The sequence below is a fragment of the Podarcis vaucheri genome (genome assembly GCF_965113315.1).
Source record: "Podarcis vaucheri genome assembly, chromosome: 8".
Lineage (NCBI taxonomy): Eukaryota > Metazoa > Chordata > Lepidosauria > Squamata > Lacertidae > Podarcis > Podarcis vaucheri.
The window spans coordinates 45,183,600-45,208,406 of record NC_138766.1 but is presented as its reverse complement, the minus strand read 5'-3'; the positions used below and the strand labels follow the sequence as shown (position 1 = coordinate 45,208,406).

Below are 24,807 nucleotides of genomic sequence, written 5' to 3'. Positions count from 1 at the left end.
CAATAACAGTTTTACTCTCCTTTTTAAACTTTATTTTGTTTTTTGTTTATACTTTTTATTTATTTTTAACATGCTTTATTTTCTTTATTACTTATGACAGAAAGCATAAGATGATGCAAGATTCTTTAGCATTCCATTACTATTCTGTTCTGTATTTGCTGTAGTAAATCTGTAGTAAAGTCTAATAATCCTAGATTGTTGTAATCTGAGGAACAGATTAGGGGTGTAATTCTTCTATTGGTTATCTGGTTTTTCATAGAATGTGTTTATTTTTATAAAAATACACTGTTAATAGTTTTATGTAAACATTGTACTTGTAACTCTGTTTATATCAGAGCAAGGACAAGATTGCCTCCTACACCAAAACTGCCAAAGTGGATAGGAGTGATGTGGGAAAGGAGATGAAAGAAAAGTCTTCCATGAAACGTAAACTTCAGTTTAATGTTAGTCCATCCAGAAATGAAGATCGAAATTCAGACACAGGTAGTGCCAGTTTTATTTTTTCCTCTTGAAAAAAATTGCTATAATAAACCTTCACAAAAGATTAAAAAGTAATAGTAAAGTGCTTGCTTATATCCCACTTGTCAATCATTAATCTAGCTGCACAGTTTTTCTTATCTTTTTTCCTAGTGCACCTATTAAATGAGCAGTCTGCCCGTTAATATATGTTGATGTTCCTGGAAAAACCAGGCCTGGCCTGATTATTCAAATCTTACTGCTTTCAGTTTCACTTACCATAATGTGGTCTACTTGGGATGGTGCATAAGACAGTTTAGAAGCTTCAGTTCATTCAGAATAGATAAGAACATAAAATGAGTCCTGCTGAATCAGACGAAAGGCCCATCTAGTCCAGCATTTTGTTCTCACAGTGGCCAATCAGAGGTCTGTGAAAATCGCACAAGCAGGGCCAGAGTGCAACAGCACTCTTCCCCATTTGTGCTTCCCAGAAACATACTCAAAGGCATACTGTGGAAATAGAATGTAGCTATCATGGCAAATAGCCATTGTTAGCTTCTTTCTTCTATTAATTTAACTACAGTAATCCTTTTTTTAAGTCATCCAACATTGGTGGCCATCACTGCATCTTATGGGAATGAATTCCATAATTTAATCATACATTGTGTGAAGAAGAGTGTTTTTTGTGTGTGTTGTGAATCTTTTGACATTCAGCCTCACTGGATGGCCCCAGATTCTAGTATTATGAGAGAGGGTGGAAAACAGTTTCCTATCAACTTTCTCCACACCATGCATAATATTATTCATCTCTATTATGCCCCCCTTACTCCCCTTTTGGCTTGCCCTTTTGTAAACCTTTTGCACCTCTACAATATCCATTTTGATGTGAGGTGACCAGAACTGTCTCCTTAACCATCTTAACCAAACCTGAATCTAAACTAAAACTAAACTAAAATATCAGCTTGCTCTTGGAATGAGATCTGCAAAATGTTTGGGACTTCCCCGTTTTAGTTATAGCAATGTATTTCACTAATGATTTTAGATATTAATACAGATAACTGTATATGCTCTGTTAGCTGGTATAAACTTTATCATAGAATGGTAGAGTTGGATGAGACCCCAAGGGTCATCTAGTCCAACCCCCTACAATGCAGGAATCTCAGATACAGCATCCATGACAGATGGCCATCCAACCTCTGCTTAAAAAACTCCAATGGAGAGTCAACCACATTTTGAGGGAGTCCGTTCCACTGTCGAACGGCTCTTACTGTCAGAAAGTTCTTCCTAATGTTTAAACCTGGTGTTTATTAGATTTGGTTCTTTTATACTTCCAAAAGTAGTAATTAAGTCTTAGGTTTGGCATGATTTGCTATTTGTTAAACACATGCTTTTGAAGTGCCTTATGAATTGTTGGAAGCTTTGGATTGTGTCCAGTGTAGGACCGCATGAATGCTCTGTCAATGCAAGGATTTCTGCATGTGCAACAGAACTCCCACCCTTCCCCTGTGTGCCCTCTAAACCTGTTCTAAGGGTTTTCTCAATATCTGGAGCAGATTTGGGAAGAGTGAGGGAGGAGAGAGGGGGAGGTCTCATTACAGAAATGGAAACCTTTGAACTGACAGGATAATGCCCTCTGTTTGCATTGCAATGCCAGCAGAGCTTTATACCACAGCCAATTAAAGTTTTCTACCTCATAATTTATGCCCTGGAATATTTTGGAGAAGAGTTGCTCTTCCTCAGCATGCTGCTTTCAATCTAGATTGATTTCTTGATAAAATTTTTGGAAAACCCTCTCCTTGATTACCTTATCCACACCTTTTCCTCCCTAAACATGCCCCATATAAATGAAAAAAAGGAAGTGGTTATTGTGATATTTGTATGTGCCCAGCCACAATGTGCAGATGTAGAAACACTTCCAGTTGCCAGAACTGTCTACATTTGTTTTCATCTGTTTTATTATTTATACACTAGCGACAGGGTAATGCAGAATCAATTCACAATGAGCTTTTATTTTCTGAATGAAACCAGTTTCTCAAGAAGCACTTTTCAGGGGCCAAAAATATGCAATAGATCTAGATTCTGTATGGACTACACAGAAAAAAACAAATAGTCTCCGTTGCTTTTATAGAATAAAATGTTGTGCATACACAGCCTGAGGTCTACCTCCTCTGAGACCTGGGACGGGCAAACTTTAATAGTTCCATCCATCTCTGGATTATATTCCACAATAACAAAAAATATTCTGTTGAAACATGCTGTAAAGCATATGCTCTGGAATTCTTAAAATGTTGTGAATCTCAGACTCCTCTTACATAGTTGTTTCATTCTGATGTTTGTCCATCATGTACTGAAGAACTTCTATGGTGAAGTACAGTATGTTCTCTACAAGTGTTCTGCAATATTTCCCTGTAAAATCACAATTGGTTACTGCTTTAGACTGTTTAGCAATGGTGTGAATTCTTAACTTTCTAGGCATTTATTTAACAGCACTGTAAAGCTAGCATAAGGATTCTGTAGGAATAACAAAAAAGTGGCATGTCCATATATCTATATTGTATGCCACACTTCCTTGCTCTCCTCCACCCCTTTTCTCCCATGTCTTCTTCACTCTGTAGATTCAGATCCAGGACATACAAATGAAAACTGGGGGGAGAGATTAATATCTACTTACAGGACATATTCAGGTAAATGCATTATCAGGTATACTTAAAATAGCTGCACTTTTCCCTATTCACATATTTACAGTAGTTTTCATTAGTTGTTTTTTGTGCCTATAAATCTCCTTGCAAATACTTTATGTGTTAATATAGGCTTAGCTTGTGTTACTTTTCAGTGGAGAATCTAAAATGACCATCAAACTTAAGCATGTACAGGAATATTATTTCCTGTTAATAAAATCCCTTCACATCTGTGTTGGAAGATGGCAGCTACCATGTGGTAACCACAGTAACGTCTTTAGGAAGAAAATGTTTCATGCTGAATAATTATTATATTAAATGACAAATGGAAAAAGTAATGCACAACAAGTAAATGTGTGTCTGTCTGTGTGTGTGTGTGTGTGTGTGTGTGTGAATGAGAATGTGAATGAATGATATCCAGCCAAGTCATATCCAGAGTAGACCCTTAAGTAAATTGATTTTATTATGCCTACTCTAAGTATGACTTAGTTGATTGTCACCCTAAGATAGTTTTCAAAATATTTGCAATTATTTATAGATATATTTTTAGTTGTTATAACAGATGATATAGGTATTTAGAATCCATTGTAAACTGAGAATTAAATCTGTGTGGCAAATGTTTTTCCTATAAAACAATGTTGTTTTATAGGAAAAACATTTTTGTTTCCTATAAAACAATCAACAAATCATGCCAAACAAGTATGAACAAGTATAATCAAATACTTTGTCTGAAATATGTAGACATTTTGAAATGGGAGAGTATGTTAATATGCAGCATTTATACTTCTGTCATTCTAACAAATCTTACCTCAGAAGTAAAAATAAAGTAGGGGTTCCATTTTTTGATCACTGAATTCTAAATTCTATTCATATATCAAGACACCCCCACAGTAAGAGTACAGGGATGTCTGCTAGTATGAGATTTTTTTATCTGAATATCCTATGGCCCAATCCACGTGTCTTTGCTAGTACTCAGAGGAAACAAACCCATGATCCCTTTCTTAAACCCCAATCGTTAATCCAGTAAGAAAACTTTGCTACAGATTATAGTTTGGAAGTGAAACAAACCATGGTCCCTGGTTCACATATGACACCAAGCCAAGGATTGTGGTTTGTTTTCCCTATGTGTTAGCAGAGAGAAGATATGGTTTACTGTGGTTGTGAATTGAGGTTACTGTAAGTATATGCTTATTCAGTATTAGGAACATAAAGGTGAGTTTTAGACTGCATGTGTTTTCTAAAGTATTCTGTTTGATTTTAGGTTTATATCACTTTCTTTAAGGAGCTTAGGGTTAAACTATATGTAACAATGGCTGACTCGACACAAGTAATGTAAAATACTTATAAAGTGCTATTTTATTGCATGGGGAATGGAGGAGATAGCCCTTTACTGCTGTCTTTTCTGAAAACAATTCTCCCCAGCTGTTTCTTTCCTGATCCAGTTACTTCTAGTTTCGGAGGCTTACCTGAAGAAAAAGCTAGGGGGGAACGATTTTAAGAAAGAAGCACATACTTGAAAGCAGTTCTGCAACTTCCATGCACCATGTGCACTTTAGATTGCCTTATCCCAACTATGGTTGCCTTAAGATAAGATTGCCTTACCTGTGGACAAACGCCGCCTGAAAGCAAGATGGGTGCGGCATCCCCATAGTCTCCTTTAAACTGGACTTTACCATTCAAGGGATCTTCCCCCTTTTATTTTACCTATCCCAACTTGTACGAGTTGAGTGTTGACTTAAGTCTGACATAGAGGTCATGCCAAAATCATATCTAGTTTGTTTGTTAGAGTGGCCTCACAACAGTTCTGTGAAGTATTGGCTCAGTTCTCATGTTAACACTAAGCCAAACACAGTGTGTAGATACTCATAGTAAAAGTCATGACTCCCTCCTCTCCCAGTCCTACTGCTGACATGCTATCTGAAGCTAAACAAAGGCTTGGCTTAGTATCATGTCCAAACTTAGTGTTGTGGTTTATCCTACTCTAGACAAATCACAAATTGTAGCCAAGATTTGTTCAATGTGTGCTGTTAGCTGTGATATTTTTTCCCCTACCGTGAGTACCTATACACCTACATGATCACATTTAGCCAGTTTGGCTTAGCATTAACATGCATATTGGGTCATTGGCTTGTCCAGTGCCACACAGAGAACTTAATTGCTCAACCCAACTCCTCCACAAAGCCAACCTTAGCCACTACCTCACACTGACTCAACTTAGGTAACCTAAATATTTTCAAGAGAAGATTTGCTAATATATTCTTTCCATTTGCAGATGAAAGCAATTTAGTAACTTCAGAGGGAGTGTGTAAAATGATATACTTCTCCAGTCTGTATATCTGTGCTTTCTCTTGAATGTGCTATAATTGGCAGTATTTTGTTCTTACTGAGATCTACTGATATTTCCAGAGAAAGAAGTCCCAGAGAAGAAGAAAATGAAAAAGGAAACTGGAAATAAGAAAGCAGCACCTGTTAGTATTCTGTTTGGTTACCCACTATCAGAACGCAAGCAGATGGCCCTTCTTATGCAGATGACTGCCAGAGACAACAGTCCAGGTACTACCAAGCAGTCACTTCCTCTGTGTGTATAGATACAGATGCAGGGGCCCTGTATCAGGACCATGGGGAAAGGGGGTCTAACATTTTCCTCCTCTGCCACAGGCTCTGTGAAAAATCCACCCCCAAGTTGCCATTGGCCCCAGGGGGGAAACCAATTAGAGCTTTTCTTCCAGGACTTAATAGCAGCTTGGTGTGGGAGGAGGAGTTTATTGGCTCAGTGGCATAGGGGAAAGTAGGCATACATTACATAATTCCCTGGATACAGTATACATGTATAGCCCGATTGACATGGCTTCAGGTCCTGTTACGGCTGCAAGATAATAAGGAGATGGTGGGAACGACCCTTTTGTGATGCAAGTGTTGTATCAAAGACCAAAACCTCCAGGTTTCATGAAGCTATTGCAACATATCATGGCCTAGGGAACCACCTAGTCCAGAGTTTTTGTTAACTGGGAAATTAATCAGTTTGCTAGCTGTCTTTTGGAGCTGATGCTGGGATCCAGTTAGTCCTTTCTTCAATGGATTTTCCCTCACCATTTGAATAGATTATTAACAGATGACATGACACACACAGCCTGCCACCCACAAGAAAAAAAATGAGATTGTAAGAGGACTTCAGTCAAGCAAATTTTATTCACTATGGCAGAAATTTTTAAAGTATTTTTTGTCTTGAATTTTAATTTGTAGATCCCAGTCTAAATCATCCTCTGCAGACAACACCAACACAAAAGAAAACACCAAGCTCTTCATCACGACAAAAAGACAAAGTTAACAAAAGAAATGAACGAGGGGAAACCCCCTTACATACTGCAGCCATTAGAGGCGACATTAAACAAGTTAAAGAGTTAATCAGTCAAGGTGCAAATGTGAATGTAAAGGATTTTGCAGGTAAGTTTGACGAGTAATCAGTTTATATAAGACTCTCTGGTCTCTCTTACAATTAGGATATATGAAATAATGACTCTTGAATAACTTGCTGTTTGTTATTGGTCTATAGAACAAACAGCCTGTACTGAGGAGTTGAAGGTTTTGGCATTACTGTTTTATGTTCAGTGACAGGCACATGCTTCTTTACATGGTAATCGGTGTGGCATGCAAATTTTAATATTCCCTTTGAAGAGCAGCATGTATAATTTCAAAGTGTGAAATGTTTACTCTAGTGTGAGATTTGAGGATTTTTTTCTATAGCTTCTGGACACCTTCTTTACAAATTTGCTTGTGAGTTTTCCTGCTTCATGATGGTAAACTATATTTTTTTTTAGTGTGCTGGTACTTCAGAAGATAGGTTTGTCAATGTCAGTTTGCCACAATAGCTAAAAATGGCACTTCTACTTTCAAAGGAAGTGGCTAAATTAACATGTAATAAGACAGACTTTCTGGCTTATTATGGTTTACTGTAAATGAGCAGTGTGTTAGCAGACAATTCCTGATCGCTCAGCTTTGCTTTTACCCTGGTGCAAGCAGGATAACTGAACCTGGAATCCTTGGCTTCCCCTTATGTCCAAACAAGGAATTGTGGTTTGTTGCACCTTCACAAAAAAGATCAGCAAACGAATAACAAGGCACAACTGAAGATTGGCTTCTTAGAAGGTGACAAAGCCAAATCCCTGATTGGGATTTCAAGGGAAACCAAGACTTTCCTAGTTTATTCTGCTCACTTGAGGAGAAGAAAAAATCCAGTGACTGGAGCTAGTACATGTCAACTCCAATATTTCACAAAACTGAAAACATTGCTGTTTGAATTTTAATTAACCTAACAAACCACATAGCAAAACACTACATTTTAAATGGTTGTACCTGCAGGAATAAAAGAATGACTTCCTATTAAAATTTTAAAAGTGTGTATCGGTCTTTGCAAAACAAATCAAACTGCATTATCTTTGAATTATACACACATACATCCTTCATATTTGGACTTCTTTTGTAATAGGTTGGACACCTCTCCATGAAGCTTGCAATGCTGGCTATTATGATGTTGCTAAGGTCTTAATAGCAGCAGGGGCAGATGTGAATACTCAAGGACTAGATGATGATACTCCACTTCATGATTCTGCAAGTAGCGGACATAGAAAAGTATGTACCATTCATGCAGTAAATGAGCAATCCCCATATAGATACAGTGGTCCAAACTAACTAAACAAAATCTGCAGAGGACACTAACTTGGGGGACTTCCAGCACACCAGTGGAACTGCCCCTGCATTCTATACTGGTTCAGCCTAGGAGCAAAAGGAAAAAGGGAGACCTCAAAACATTCAAAAACAGCAGGAAAAACACGTAGTGCCCCAGTGACCCTAGAAAGATCCTCAAACAAGTTATGCTGGCAACAACACCAGTATGCCAGAAATGTGCTGAGGGAGCCAATGAACTCACAATAATGTGGGCACACCCTGAGCACATATCTTTGCATCACAGCACAATGTGTACAGCACCAGACAGAAATCAGACACATCATGGTGCATTTGTCTCTTCGCTGCCCCCAAATTTAGCACCAGTTTATAGATTCCAGTAGCACCAGTGCTACAGGGGGAGTCCTAACTGGCTGAAATGGGTTATGTTCAAGGGAAGGAGAGTAGAGCATCTGTTTTGCATGCAGAATGTCCCAGGTTCAGTGTCCAGCGTCTCCAGATGGAACTGGGAATGCTCCCTGTCTGAAGCCTTTGATAGTCACTGCCAGGCTAGTGTAGATAATACTCATCCTGACCATAAGAAAGGTAGGGAACACCCAAGCCAATTGGGAAGAGTGCTGCATGGACCCAGAGCCTGGCTCCTGCATGGGTGAGCCAACCAGCTCACCACACCCCCTGCAACTCATATGATCAATCTACCCTCTTCCTCATTTAGCATCCCAGCAGCCCTCATTACCCCGCTCTCCATTCTCCAACTGAGTGCTTCATTCATCCTGGTGTCAGCAGTTATCCCTGTGCCTGACAAACAAGGGAACCTGAGTGAAAAGAGAGAAAGGGGGCCTCTGCTTGACAGCAACTGCTTGACAACATGGTAGCAGTTGAAGTGTTTCCTGTGGCATTAACTTTTTGTTAGGAGCACCTGTAGCATCACTGTCTATCATGAAGCTTGCCCAGGTGCAGAAGCCTGCCTGGAACTGGTAGATTATCAATCCCTGTAGAGGAATAGCAGGGAGCATTCTTAGGTGGTGGGCCTCCTTCATGGTTTCCATAGAACAGAGTGTGGGGTGGATCCTGTACCTGTAGAGGAGCAAGCAGCAGAAAATTGGGGAGTGGGGACATAGAGGCAGTGGGTAGCTGCTGGAAAGCATAGACCCTGAACCTGGTTGCATAATAGGTGTTTGTAAGTGACAGAGAAGAGTAAATGATGCCACTTGAGTGTTCTGCCAGCGTAAATGCCTCAGCAGGAGTGGGGGAGACTGCATGTACTTGCCCTTTGGGGGGTTTCACTAGAACTCTGTTTGCAAGGGATGTTATGCTTATGAATGTTTGGCCAGTAATGGCAATGTTTGGGGCAGAGTGCCTGGCCTTCATCAACAGAGAGCTCATCTGTAGTGTGGTGGTTAAGAGCAGTGGACTCATAATCTGGTGAACCAGGTTCGATTCCCTGCTCCTCCACATGCAGCTGCTGGGTGACCTTGGGCTAGTCACACTTCTTTGAAGTCTCTCCGCCTCACTCACCTCACAGAGTGTTTGTTGTGGGGGAGGAAGGGAAAGGAGATTGTTGGCTGCTTTGAGACTCCTTAGGGTAGTGATGAAGCAGGATATCAAATCCAAACTCTTCTTGATCATCATCTGCATGTGGGAGGGACGAGTGCTTTCTCTGTGTGTGGAAGACACTGCTTCCTGCTGTTGAGGAGGGAGGTGTAAGAGGTACTAAAGCAAAACAATTCAGACAAGAAATGCTATTCACATATAACAAAGTGGGAGGAAGACATGGGTGACAGTTATAACAGTTACACTTCATAGCATGCCTGCCATTTCTGGATGGGCTGCTTTGTCCTGGCAGACCCAGTTGTTGGAGTAGAGTATTGGGTGTTTTATATCTGGAATCTGAAGCACTTGTAATGTGCAGTGTGCATAGTTTGCATAGTGGTAACACATCTCTAAAGTTCATATTGGTGTTCTGGAGACAAGCAGTTTGGTATGATGTTCTCTCTTTCTTCCAGTAGTGGTGATCTATGGCATAGTGGGTTATGCTGCCCTCTTGTGCCCCAAACCGAGAAACACAGGCTGTTGACAGTTACTCTCCTCCTCCTCTTGACCAGCCAATCTCCTGTCTATGCTATGATGCTCTGCTTTCATATCTGGAGGCAGTCATACTTCTGAGTACCAGTTGCTGGGAACCACAGAAGGGGAGAGTTCTCTTGTGCTCAGATCCTGCATGAGGGTTTCCCACAGGCAGCTGGCCAGCCACTGTGAGAACAGGATGGTAGACTAGATGGGCCATTGGCCTAATCCAGCAGGATCTACTTACATTTTATATAGAGAGACTTAAAGAAGACTTATGTGTGAGCTCTGAGATACTGCCCCATATCATGCACTCTGTTTCAGTTGTAGCCACTCTCTGTGGGTGTTATATATTGGCAGTGGTGTACAGTTATTGGGTTCTGAAGTACAATGTTCTGCCATGGTGAGATTGGCAGGGGCAGTCATTGATAAAAGGGTGGCTTAAACAACACACACAACTCCTCAGTGAGACAGCAATTTTTTGCACCAGGTCTAGGGCTGGTATAAAGTTCCAGTATCAACATGAACATGGCAGCAGTCTGGAGGACTACAGAACAATGTGTAAATATGCCCAAGTTATTTAGCCTGCCATTTTTTACCAGCCTGTGACGACAGTTGTAGTCTGCATTTCCATGCTGGTCACAAGAGATGGGGAAATTCCCATCTCTATGGCCATCATGAAAATTCAGGATACCAGCTTCTCAGCAGGCAAGCTTTTTATTTTTTAAGTATCTAACAAAGAAGAGATATTGCTGAGGGATGGGTTTCCCTGCACTGAAAAGCAGAAACAAAGCAGACTGGCAGAGGAAGAATGTTGAAATCCATCCCTTCTCCACCAGCCCATTAACTTTTCTCCATAGAATTCCTGGTGATCTATGGCTACCAAGCAGATAGTTAGGTACAGGGATGGTAAGGAACATGGTGTAAATGTCCTCTACCCTTGATCCACCTCTGTCCTGTTCATGACTCCATCCTGTTCTGGCCATTCCATCAGCATATCTTTGTTGGCAGAGCTGTTCATTCAGCATATTTGGGTATTCTGCCAGCAGCACTGGCATGCCAGTGTCATATCTTGATTTCTGCCAAATACTATGGCCTCTCAGTCAACAGAACTTAAGGAAAAGATTGCTTTGTAAAATATGTTACAAGAGTTTAATCTCCTGTGTTGCTTAATTTTTTTATCTTTGGCACCAATCCACAGATTTAGAGCAGTCAAAATAAATCAGCGTACTGTTCTGGAGTGTGTTATGTGTGGATTTCAGCACTGCTGTCCTACCCTGATTCACTTACTGGTATATAATGTCATCCATGTATATAGCATTTTACAGAGTGAGATGCTTTTAAAAAACAGGCGTCTGTTTACAATCTAATCACCTCCCAAGGCCTGTTTTTAATGTTAATTAATGTCTAATAAACTTAAATACCTAATGTTTCAGATTGTGAAATTGCTGCTGCGACATGGCGGAAATCCATTTCAGGCTAATAAACAAGGAGAAAGGCCTGTTGATGTAGCAGATACAGAAGAACTAGGGCGGTTACTGAAAAGAGAAGTTCCTATTTCTGATGATGACGATGGTTGTTCAGGTCAGAAAAAACCCTTTTAATTGTACTTTTACAGTTATACATACGTGTGTATAGATAATACACAGACTTTCATATTGGTGTGCATATACAGAAAACAGGATCCTTGCAGATAAGTACAGTTATACCTCTCAGTGACCTCCCACTGAGTTTTACGGAACAAAGTAATTTGCAGAGACATGGTTCTGTGAAATTATCTCCTACAACTTTGTCCTCAGCTTAGTTTTGATGAATCATTTTGCTGATTGATCCTCACATTGGACTAAATGGGGCTTACATCTGATTAGATATGCACAGGATTACACTGTTCATCTCTTATGGGCCCCCCATAACAATAGCTGGGCATGTTTTCGAATAAAGCATATTTATTCCTTCCCTGCACACTTCCAATTAACATTTGGATGTCCTTCACATGGGCCAGGTAGACACAAACTAAAAACTTGCCAAGCCTTTTGGGATTTAACCAGCAAGTTTTTTTGTAGTTTTCCAGGTTTTAAAAATAGAGTTTCATAGAAGACTATATATATATATATATATATATATATATATATATATATCTCAAGCCTAATTATATATATATTTAATAAGCATGTTTCAATCGCTGCTCTTTGGAAAAGTTATTTTACATATCAAATAAAATGAGCTATTGTAGAGGTGATCTGTCCACTCTGTAAAAGTGTGTGATTTCCTATATATATTTCAACTGCTATCTACACAGCTTGACAAGAAACCCCAAGAGACAACAGCAACACCTAAACACCCACCCCAAAGCCTTTACTTGTAATGAACTTTTTTGCACTTCTTCACACAGTATGTAGTTAAACTGTGGGATCCAGTGCCAGAAAACATTTAAAAGATGGTTAAAAAGAGATAAAACACATGTAACATACACGTCATTTTAAAAGTAATATTCACTGTCATGAATAGTAAATAAATAAATATATTTGTTGACTCTTTTCATTTTCTTTTCTAGATCTTGAAGAGACACCGTCTGTAAATCCTTCCAGTATAGATGGGACTATGGATTCTGAGACAGAGAAAGAATCTCTAGACAGCAAGCACATTCCCAATAAGGCATCATTTTCATCTGCTCTTGATGAATATGAGTTTAAAGATGATGAAGAAGATGAAGTTAAGAAAATGATTGATGAGAGACATATACCTAGGAAAGATCTGAGAAAAGAGGATGAATCTGAAATAGAACAGAGTAACCTATTTCTTAAACAGGAAAAGGTAACATTTCCAAAATCATTTAAAAATAAGAAACAGAAGCCTTCCAGAGTCTTATATTCAAGTTCCGAAAGTTCAGATGAAGACATTCTTCAGGACAAAAAGATAATCTCTTCTCCGTGTTCTGTCACAGAAACTTCAAATTCTGATGCAAAGATTAAAAAAGAATATGCTTTTAGTGAATATAAACAGAAAGGAAAAGTTAAAAGAAAACTAAAAAATCAAAGCAAAAATAAAGAGAACCAACAATTAAAACTTGAAAAAGAGAATTCCAGAGCGCTAAACCTGGGTGCTTCTGTATTAGAATCTTTAGACAAAAGCAGAGAAGAAGAGAATTTTCGAAAATCTTTTAACTCAAAAGAGGATTCTTCTTTGCCCTTACTCCATATTACTGCAGGCAGATCCCCTAAGCACCCATGTGGATTAATTGAAAAGCAGTCAACTCCACTTAAACAAGAAAATGTTAAAACATGTTTATCTCCAGGAGGGTCTGACGTAACATCACAATCTGAATTAGTGCAGTATGATCATAATACAGACTCTGAGTTTGTACTGGAAAGCTCCAGTGGCAAATCCAACAAGCACAAAGACAAAAGTAAACATCAGAAAGAATTTATTTCTGAATTTGGTGAAAAATCCACTCCTAAACTTAAGGAGGAACAACACAATAGCTCATCCTTTGAAATTTCTGAATGTACCTTGAAAAAAGTTGATAAGGAGGGGAAAGCACTTAAGAAGCATAAACTGAAACATAAAGAAAAGGATAAGCACAAAAAGGAGCAGGATGGAGAAAAGGAAAAGAACAAGCATCGAGAGAGTTCTAAGGAGGCCCAAAGGAATATTGAGTTTGATAGAGAGTTTTGGAAAGAGAACTTTTTTAAAAGTGATGAAGCAGAGGATATATCAAATTTGGACCATGAATCTCAAACCTCTGAGAGAAAATCTAAGCTGGAAAAAGTTCTGATGAAAGAAGACAAATATGTGAAAGAGAAAAACTTTCAAAAAGATAGAAATTTTAGAGAGGAAAAGGAGAGAGAAAAAAATAAAAAAGAAAATGACAAGGAGGAAAAAGCAAAAGATACAAAGGAAGAAAAAGACATGTTCATTGATAAAGAAACAGAATTGTTTTGTTTAGGTGGTAGGGATTTAGCTACTAATGTATCTTTGGTAGAGAAAGAAACAGACTTTGAGAAACAGGAAAAACCCACAAAGGAACATAGAGAAAAGCTGGAGAAGCGGAATTCTGCTACTGAAAAAGTAGAAAGAAAACATTTAGACAGAGAGAAAAAAATAAAATGTGAACATAAGTCAGAAAAAGAAAGATCAGACCCCATTGAAAATGCAGAAAAGACAAAAGAAAAAGAAAAATCATATTTTCAGCAAACAGAAAAATCTCATAAAGAAAATGACAAATTAAAAAGCATAAATACTATTAAAAAGCTTGATGACAGAGAAAAAATCAAAGAAAAGCTTGATAAAAAGTATGACAAAGAAAAAATTGATAGATACTTGTCAGAATGCAAAGAAAAGCCTGGAATTGAGAGAAAATCCAAGGTTTCTGAAAAGGAAGCTGACTATTCAAAAATTGAAAAGGGTAAAAAAGAAAAGGAAGCTGAGAAAAAAGAAAAACCGAGAGATCGGGATAGTTCAACAGTTGCAACTATAAAGCATGTTCCAGAAGAGAAGAAATGTAGCATTGAAAAAACCTTGTCCTTGAAAGAGAAACCAAAAGATGAATTACTGAAAACTCCAGATGGAAGAGAGAAAGATAAAAAAGATAAAGATATAGATAGATATAAAGAGCGTGACAAACATAAAGATAAAATACAGCCAAACAGCGTACTTAAGCTAAAACCTGAAACTGAAAAGCTTAAGTCAAAACCAGCATCAGCACCTAAAGACAGTCGGCCTAAAGAAAAGAGATTATTGAATGATGATTTGATGCAGACAAGCTTTGAAAGAATGCTTAGTCTTAAAGATCTGGAAATTGAACAATGGCATAGAAAACACAAAGAAAAAATAAAACAGAAAGAAAAAGAAAGATTGAAGAATCGATCCTGTTCAGAACTTAACAAAATAAAAGATAAGGACAAAACAAAACATCCGCTTACTGAATCAAAAACTAAAGAGCTGATTCGTTCAAAAAGCTCTGAGTTGTCAGATACTTGTGTGAAGGATAAGCAGCTGAAAGATGCTACAAGTAGTAGATCGCAGTCTGTTGACATAAAGAATTTAGCAGCTGGTGGGAAACTGTCACTGCTACAGGACAACAGCTTAAGTAGATCTCCCAGATCAGAAAGTGAAAAGACAGGACTAACATCCAGATCAGTGTCCATGCTTTCAGTGGCTAGTTCGGAGGATTCTTGCCATACAACAGTGACTCCTCCAAGACCAATAACTGAATATGATTCAGACTTCATGCTTGAAGGATCTGATTCTCAAATGTCTTTTTCACATTCACCATTTTTACCTAGTGCCAAATCACCTGCTCATCATGAGACTGATAGTTTATCAGAGTTGCCGGAGCGCAATAAAGCACCTTTTCCAAACAGGTTTCCACCAGCTTATGTGAGATCAGCATCTGTTGAGGATGTTAAACTTATTATAAACGAGTGCAGGCCGGTTGTAGAAGTTCGAAGGTGTAGTATGCCATCTGTTGTTTGTGAAAATGCAAAGCAGCCCCGAGTGTCAGAAGAAAATAATCACAGTGCGTTGCTTTCAGTTCAGAGTCATAGTTGCCCTTCTCCTAAACATGAATCACTATGCTGTAATTTGCTGGAGAAGGATTCCCAAAATGGTATGTCAAGCATGCATTCCAGTTCTGCATCATCTCCAACTAGATCTGCTAGCAACAAGCATATTACATCAGATGCAGTTAAAAATGCTACTCTGACAAACCCATCAGGAGAAAGTCATACACCTTTGGAGCAGTGCAGCCAGAATACGACTCCATCAAGTAAACCATGGGATGTACCTTTGGATAGATTTAACTCATTGAGCAGTGAGTGCATCTGTTCAAATTTTCCTGGCTTTGAGCAAGATGCAGCAACTGTCCCAGCCATACACAATTCTGAAAATAAAATCTTGAAAGAACAGAAAAATTCTGAACCTTTTTTTCATCATGCTGAAAACATAACAAATTTTACATCACCGGAATCTGCAGCTGTTTTCTCTCTCCAGTCTTCTTGTTCGTCTCGGATTCAGCCAATCACAGATGCAGTCTATATGTCAAAGCGTTCTATACCAGATATTAGCAGCCAAGAGTCTCTGGTTGTTAAACACCAACAAAGTGCCATTCAAGCTACCAATTCAATCTTAGATGTAGATACAAACAGTAAAAAGAAGATAGAAAAAACTTTCTTTCCATCAAACAATAAAAAGTCAGATGTGCTAATCACTGTGTATCCTGAAAGCTTCACTAAAGACATTTCACAACATTTTGAAAAGGATTTTATTGCAAATGATCCTCGTTTACACCCTAATGCAAGTTCTGTAGTCAGTAAGCTCATTTATAAGACATCACAAGTGGATGAGCTAAATAGCAGCATGATTGATATTCAGATTGCAGGTGAAAAAGACCATTCTGATTACCTGTATTCATCCCATATGACAAGTAATAAAAATGAAATAGATCTACAGGATCTAAATGGCAGAGCGCTGAAAGGAATTGCTAATGAATATAACAGAAAACTTTTTAATATAGACAGCATGGAAAACAGTTCAATGGAAGAAAACTTGCAACAGTGCCTTTCACCTTGTTTGGAAAGCCATTCACAATTAACTGGACATGAAGTGCATAAGTACAGTGCGAGTGTTAAGTCAGAATTGGAAGAAGCAATAGAAGACCATAAAGGAGAACAGTATGAAGTTCCTCAAAGAATCACAAGGAACAGAGCAAATATGCTTGCTAATCAAAGTAAGCAAAATCTTACTGGTTGTCCTCAGATATCAGAAAGAGATTCTGAATCATCTTCCTCTATAAAAGGAAGGATAAGACTGACTGAGGAAGATGATGCTCAGGCGCATCATCCTCGTAAAAGAAAGCTGTCACGCGTTCCTCAGCCTGTGCAAGTGAATCCCTCATTAATGCAAGCTAAAGAAAAAATTCACCAGTCTCTGGCAGCTATTGTAGACTCTCTCAAACTAGAAGAGATCCAGCCATACAGTTCGGAGAGAGCAAATCCATACTTTGAATATTTGCACATAAGAAAGAAAATAGAAGAAAAGCGTAAATTACTGTGTAGTGTTATTCCTCAAGCGCCTCAGTATTACGATGAATATGTGACCTTCAATGGATCATACCTCTTAGATGGCAACCCTTTGAGCAAGATATGCATTCCAACTGTAAGTAACTGGGTATTTAAGTTTTAATAGAGTGAATTATATACTCTCAGCAATCTTTTAAACTGTTCAGTTCATTCCAGTGTAAGCTAATGGAACCAGATTCCTATTCTGCATAGTAGGAGCATGCTGCAACCATGTTACTTTTTGCTTGATAGTTCTGCATGCTCCTTGCCACCCCCTGTCCCCATCCCATAACTGTCAGAGGCTTAGTGCTGTCCAGCTGGCCATAGATAAGACTCCGGGCTCCCAGCCAGTTCCAAACAATTGATTTATTTGACAAAGTTCAAACGTACATCTCCAGCGTTTCCATTAGCCTCCTTCCCCTTGTGCGCAGTTGCTCCCTCTAATCTTACTTCCTCCTTTTCCGCACCCAGCATGCAAGACTGCGAAAACTCCTCCCCTTACTTCCTCTGTGTACAGCATGACTTGTCCCAGGCTCATCCTCCTCCCCCTCTACGTCAGACTGACTGTCAGACGACAAGCTGCTGATAATCACTTTAGGCTCTCTATAACTGCTGGTTTCTGTCCTTTCATCTTTTCCCATTTGCCTCTCCCTGACAATAATATATTTTACTTTCTACATAAACTAAATGAGAAAGGGGATGTTTTTGTGTAAGGAGAATAGCTATGCTGCTGTTTTCTACTTTCTTATTAAATGTAAAACAAATATGTATTTTTGATGCAACCAGCTGATGCCAAAAGGGCCAAGAAAATACTCATGAGTAGCATAGTTTGCTTTCCACATTTTTTACAAGATAACTTTACATTGCCCTTTTGGCTCCAGTGATTATGCAACTGAAAAGTTGCTAGGAGGACTTGTTAGCCAGATTTTTGGAGAAGACAGATAATGCTGTCAAAAGGTGAAGGAGTTTGGAAGCTTCCACTTCTGTTTAAACATTACACCTGAACCTTAAACTGCAGATTAACTGTTATTATGAACTACGGTTTACTCAAGTAAGCGAGCTTCTTAAACTACAATTTGAAATTGGCTTTGTTTTTGTAAACAGTTGTTAAAACTAACTGCAGTTTGTCTGGTTCAGAAGTCAATCTGAAACAGAAACAAGCTTTCAAATTCCTTGCAAGCTGTGCCAGGGAAAAATAGACAAGGCTCACACAGACTTGTCCTATGCCATGGTTTAGCGTTACATATGAATGCAGTCCATTGACTTGCATCTGCTTGATGTGCTGCTTTCATATATATAAAGATTCTTCAAACAATGCTCATGTTAACACAGTAAACTTCATAATAATAATAATAATAATAATAATAATAATAATAATTTATTTATACCCCACCCATCTGGCTGGGTTTCCCCAGCCACTCTGGGTGGCTTCCAAAAGAATATTAAAATACTATGATACATCAAACATTAAAAGCTTCCCTAAACAGGGCTGCCTTCAGATGTCTTCTAAAAGTCTGGTAGTTGTTGTTCTCTTTGACATCTGGTGGGAGGGCGTTCCACAGGGAGGGCGCCACTACCGAGAAGGCCCTCTGCCTGGTTCCTTGTAACTTGGCTATATTCATATATTTAATTCCCTATTTGTGATACAAATATGTGCATTCGGTGACATTTTAAGCAACATAATTTTTTCCTCCAGTTGACTATGTTATGGCTGTTGCTTATGTATACAGTATTGTATATAAATGATAATGCATGAACAATTTTTTCACAGATCACACCACCTCCTTCACTGTCAGATCCACTTAAAGAACTGTTTAGACAACAAGAAGTTGTAAGGATGAAACTTCGTTTGCAGCACAGTATTGAGAGGGTAAGTGCCATAAAATCTTGGCTGATAGTGTTTATTTATTCATTTATTTTCACCCAGTAGACTGATGACTGTATAAAGATGGGCAAGTCTTTTAAAAGTTTTATCATTTTAAAGAGAAAGGATTAGAATGAAGAAAAACTGTTACATGTTAAGATTTAAGCACAATATGTACCGTACTTTTCGCTCCATTGGACGTAGTTTTCCCCCTCCAAAAACTGAGTGGAAATGTGTGTGCGTCCTATGGAGCGAATGCAGGCTTGTGCCATAGCCGCACGCAACCCCTCCGGCAGGGAGAGGCTGCACGGGGCTATGGCTTCTTTAGCCCTGCGCAGCTTCTCCCGGCAGGGAGAGATTGCGCGGGGCTAAAGAGGAAGCCAAAGCAGCCAGCGGGATCCATCTCGCTCGCTGCCTTGGCTTGTTCCATAGCCGCGCGCAGCCCCTCTGGCAGGGAGAGGCTGCACGGGGTTATGGCTTCTTTAGCTCCACGCAGCCTCTCCCGGCAGGGAGGGATTGCGCGGGGCTAAAGAGGAAGCCAAAACAGCCAGCGCGATCCATCCCGCTCGCTGCCTTGGCTTGTGCCATAGCCGCGCACAACCCCTCCGGCAGGGAGAGGTTGTGCGCAGCCTGTACGCTGCTCTTTGGGGCTGGGGGGGGATTTTTTTTATTGATTTCCCCATCTAAAAACTAGGTGCGCCCTATGGTCCGGTGCACCCTATGGTGCGAAAAATACGGTAGATTGTTAAGAAGTTGTTAAAAAATTGCATCTCCAATCAGAACCTATATATACCTGGGAATTCCTTTAAAGAAAATGAGAGTTTACACTGTGCTCAGAAATTCATATAAGAAGCCATTCTTACCGGGAAGTTTTGAAAGTTCTACTTAGATTTCTAAGCCAAGTCTCATAGTATTTTCTGTATGAAATCTCTGTAAATGTGCATGTTTATTGGTATGAATTAATAGAGAGAATTAATAGAAATATTACATTTCAAAAATCTTGAAAGTGTACTTCAGAAAAAGGAAAAACAATGATCAAATAGTATTTTAATGAAATTTTGTGTTTTAAAACTCTGATTATTATTTTTTTGTTTAACTAGGAAAAGCTTATTGTTTCCAATGAGCAAGAAGTATTGCGTGTCCATTATCGAGCAGCAAGAACTTTAGCTAATCAGACTTTACCATTCAGTGCATGCACAGTACTGCTGGATGCTGAAGTGTATAATGTGCCTATGGACAGCCAGGTAAATTTTTAAAAAGACTGCTTTTAAGGTTTGGTTTGGAAATAAACCCATAGCTGAAGTTCCTTTTTCAAACTAAGTCTAATAAAGTTAACATGAAAACAAGTTTTACCATATTGGCCCGAATATAAGCTTCACTTTCCCCCAATTTCAGACCCTGAAAGGTTAAAGTGCGGCTTATATTCGTGACTTTTTACCATATGCTGCTGAAAGTGGCTGGGAAGCACACGCACTCCCTAGCTGCTTGATGGCGGGAGTGGGGGGAGTGGCACGCCTGCCTCCCAGCTGGTTGGCGGGGGGAGCATGCGCAGGTCATCCAGCTAGGGAGCACATGCACCGCCAAAAAGCTGGGAGGCAGGCGCAACCCCAACCCCCAGCTAGGGAGTGCACGCACCACCAACCAGCTGGTAGGTGGGCACCCAGCTCCCCAAGCCGGTGCCGGCGCTCGGCTCTTGAGTGCGCTGTGTTCCCGCCTCCTGGCATTACCGCCCTGAACGGGGGCGGCCAGCACCGGCTTGGGGAGCGGGGCGCCGAGTGTCAGCACCGGCTTGGTGGCCACACCTGCAAATAAGCCTTGAATTTTAAGGGTGTGGTTTATATGTGGGTGCAGCATATATTCGGGCCAATATGGTATTTAAATTTAATTCTAATTTTAAAAGTTGCTGATTCAGACAGCATACTGCTAGAGTTCTTTAAGAATTCACATATGAAATTGTTCATTGAATTGTCTAAACTTCTAGCAACTTGTTCCTAAAATTATCTTCCTTGCTGGACATTTGGAAGGTACCCATTGTAAAACCAATTTGTTAAAAAGGAATCTGTTGAGGAGAAATTACTCTATTTGGCTAATCTCAGTCCTAGTTAAATTAGTGGGAAACATTAGGCTAGAATTCTTATATAGAAGAACTGGATGCTGAAGACAAATTTGCATGGTCTGCAGAGAAGAAAGTTTTTCACTTTTAACTTTTTAAAAATATTGAAAGAGTTTGTGTAAAGTCTTGTATAAACAGAATTAATCTGGCTCATGGGAGAATCACTTTTTTCACTCTCCACACTAGGTCAGAAACAGCCTGACTGGAAGAGGCCTTCTGCTAGTGCAGAAACGGCAAACCTGTGGACCTCCAGGTGTAGCTAACTCCCATCAACCTCAGCCAGTATGTCCAATGGTCAGAGATGGTGGGAGTTGTAGTTCCAACATCTGGTGGGCCACAGGTTCCCCATCTCTGCACCTAATGGAGACAAGGTCACATTTGGATCCAAACTACTATTTTTCATCACTCTTAACATTTTAAAAATATGGGTCTACTATTTTTAGCATTGGAATAAATTACTATATAATTAACATTGTCTATAATTTCTAATACATTTGATTTCCAGACCGATGACAGCAAAGCATCAGTTAGAGATCGATTTAATGCACGACAGTTTATGTCATGGTTACAGGACGTGGATGATAAATTCGACAAATTAAAGGTATGTGCTTTTATTGGACATTTTCCAAAAAAGATCTTTCAGTAGAAAGCTGCAATAAACCATCTAGCACATGGTCTCCTTCACATTCTTTGTGTCATAGCAAATTCAGGAGAAAATAGATAATACATGTCTTAATTCATTAAGTTGCTCACATGTATGGAATAGAACAACACCTGAGTTCCTACCTCCATGGGTTTCTCAGGTCAGGGAATTTGCAGGGATCACAAACGTGTCAATTTTATTTGTGGAACTGCCTTAATATTGCACTGAATGAGGAAGCCAATACTCAGTGAGTAGACTTCATGTATATCAAGGTGTCAGGAGGATATTCTTAGTGTATCCTGTGTATCCATTCAAAAGGGTGGGGTGGGGAACAAAATATGGAGAAGCCCTGAAGTGCACATGGAAGCATTTCCATTCACATTAAGAATTCTTTTGAAATCATGCCATTGGCATCTATGGAATATATGGTGTATGTCTAGAGGGCTTGGACCCAGAATTAAGTGCATGTAACAAGGTTGGCAGTAGCTGACTTCCCCACCCGACCTCCTCTCCACAGCAGTTGTCCAAAAATACCTAGAAATCTTTCAGGGGACTCTGCTAAATGGGATGGGCTGTGACACAGAGAGATGAGGGTAAAGGGACGATACCTGAAAATTAGGTGGGGATACTTTTCATGAGCAGATGTCCTGTTCATGGAAGTTGCCTTTTTAATTACACATGCTTAGTACTGGATCTAATTCAGAGTGAACTGCATATGTACAGAGTTGAGAAAAGAAAATGGTGCAGAATGAATATCTTTTTCTAAAGACCCCCCTTAAAGCAGGAATAGCCAGCATTTTAAAGCTTTAGGTAAAAGGAGCTGACGCTTTAGCATCTAATTGCTCTAGGGTTGATTTATTAAAAGTGCTAGCATTGTTTTATGGAATATTTAATTGCCTCTAGAATTACAAAAAATAAAAACCCTATTAAAAACATGAATAGGCTCACAAGTATAAGATCAAATCGTCTCAGGAGTTTGATTGGCCTGTGGACTGTCAAATTGGCTGTCCCTGTCTTGGAGAATTCAGTATGTGGTTCACATTAAGGTGTACTTGGAATAATTGACTATTCATCTGTTTATTTTGAAATAGACATGTCTCTTGATGAGGCAACAACATGAAGCAGCAGCTTTAAACGCTGTTCAGAGACTGGAATGGCAGCTTAAACTACAAGAACTTGATCCTGCAACTTATAAATCCATCAGCATTTATGAAATTCAGGAATTCTATGTTCCTCTTGTGGATGTTAATGATGACTTTGAATTGACGCCTATATGACTGCTAGCATCTTTGCTGTCTGTTACAGCTTAACGTTGTGAAATATATATGTAATTCGTTTAAAAATATAGCACTAATGTGGAATACAGCCTTTTTCAATCTTCCATATATAACATCAAAATGCTTCACAAAATCTCATTCAATGTTGTAAATGTGCATACCATTTATTACAAATGGTATTTATTTTAGATCCTAGGTCCAAAAAGCATCTTCCCAACAGAGCTATTTATGTACAAAAAAAAAAAAATCTTTCACTGAAGTTTTAACAGCGCTGGCAGCTGTTACAAAAAAATCTGCTGAAAAGCACTTGCTATTTTATGTTCACTTTAATGATTTTTATTAAACTTAAACTCCTACAAAAAACAAAACATCAAGCTGTGGGAAATATTACACGCTTGTGGGAATGTGGGGAGTGAGGGTCTATTCATCTTATATAATTTATACGTTAACTGTACAGTTTCTTTTTGGAAAAGATGTAATATTGTTTTCATTTTTTAAAATAACTTATTTTATACATATTGCGCAATTGTAAATAATCTTGTATTTAACGTTCAACCCTGTATAAAAATAGATATTTTAATTGTAAAACTGTTTTGTCTAATGTTTTATTGGACCAAAGTTGTTGTTTCTTATGTGTAGTGTATAGGCAATTTTCTTTTAAAAGGCATGTATTTGATTTAGCTACTTGTTCCATCACCATAACTGTTAAGATTTGAGACTGAGTGGTATTGCATGCTAGCTCAGTTCAGGTTTTTTCCTACTGTGTGGTACCTAAATGATTGCAACATACGGTGCCAATCCACCAAGCACTGCTTCTGTACAGCATCCATTCATTCAGAGGAATTTGCATGAGTGTCCCTTTCAGTGTGGTTGCAGCAGTGCTTAATGGATTACACTTTGACTTCCTAGAGCCATTTGTCTTTTGCTATGCTGCTGTAATGCCATGCCTATGACTTACTATGAAGAGTATTATGTTTAAAATCTTAAAAGATTATAAATCTGCTCTTACATTGTGGTCTCAAAACAAGTCTTTTAGTGTCCTGCTTCTCCCTTACAAATGCCTCTCAATGAAAAATTGTACATTGTCTATTTTAATATTTACCTATTAAAGCATATGTAAATAGTTGTAAATATAATGTTTAATAAATTCTATTGGTCATGCTAACAGATGGTTGAATCCTTGTGATGGTGAAATTTTCATTCTTGAAGTTTTATACACTTTGACAAAAATAAATCTTTGAAAGTTCCATGATAAGATTGTAGTTTTATATTCTGACCAATTCTCCATTTTTTGTGAAAAACTGACTAATAATATAATGTTCTTATTGTACTATTAGAATGACTGCCATTATGATTGGGTATACGTTATGTGGAGGGAGGGATTCTGGATGTGCCTAGGGAGACGTGGATCCAAATCCTCAGTCACTATGTCTCAGCTTAAGCCTATCTGAGCTCCTGGGGGGAACTCTGTTAAGTTGTCCCAGAAGAGTATTACTATTATTTTTTGTTAAATCATTTTAATTAATTTTCCAGTAAAAAAATCCAATTATCATATCAAATTATAATCCAATTAAAATAAAAAACTAAAATAAAAAGACCAAATTATCATCCAAATTATAATTATTAATTTTTCGGGACTTCCCATAGCGTGGACCTTAAAGCACATCTCCAAATCTCAATCCTGCTTCTCCTAGTTTCCATATTTTCCACATCTCTATTTTAACGCTTTAACCCAGAAGAGTATTAAAATACATTGCCCTCTGTGTCCTATCCCTGTTGGTGATGGTCAGACCACTCCACTATAAGGGAGTTTGCTCATGCTAAATTTATCAAAAAGTTTAGTGTTTTATTTTCCCTAGTGTGAATGAATAACAAACACAAAATTAACCTTCCTTTGTAAGGTTAACAAGAACATTGAGAAACCCTAGTGCCTTTGGGTGGGAGGAGGTGAAGAGGGGCAATTTTTGC

At 38.8% G+C, this 24,807-nt stretch overlaps 1 protein-coding gene across 4 annotated transcripts in view; it reads left to right on the top strand.

The window, feature by feature from the left end:
• The window catches only part of ANKRD12 (ankyrin repeat domain 12), a 47,868-nt gene extending 23,774 nt beyond the window's left edge, over positions 1–24,094 (top strand). For 3 of the 4 annotated variants that reach the window (XM_082235307.1, XM_082235306.1, XM_082235305.1), the window contains 11 exons: positions 336–483; positions 3,072–3,140; positions 5,541–5,687; positions 6,378–6,578; positions 7,621–7,763; positions 11,321–11,468; positions 12,439–17,039; positions 18,714–18,812; positions 19,907–20,050; positions 21,425–21,520; positions 22,654–24,094. In XM_082235307.1, coding sequence (XP_082091433.1) covers positions 336–483; positions 3,072–3,140; positions 5,541–5,687; positions 6,378–6,578; positions 7,621–7,763; positions 11,321–11,468; positions 12,439–17,039; positions 18,714–18,812; positions 19,907–20,050; positions 21,425–21,520; positions 22,654–22,839 — 5,982 coding nt within the window. In that variant the 3' untranslated portion in view covers positions 22,840–24,094. The remainder of the gene's footprint in view (positions 1–335; positions 484–3,071; positions 3,141–5,540; positions 5,688–6,377; positions 6,579–7,620; positions 7,764–11,320; positions 11,469–12,438; positions 17,040–18,713; positions 18,813–19,906; positions 20,051–21,424; positions 21,521–22,653) is intronic. The other variant, XM_082235308.1, reaches the window with a different exon arrangement.
• The last annotated feature ends 713 nt before the right edge of the window (positions 24,095–24,807 follow it).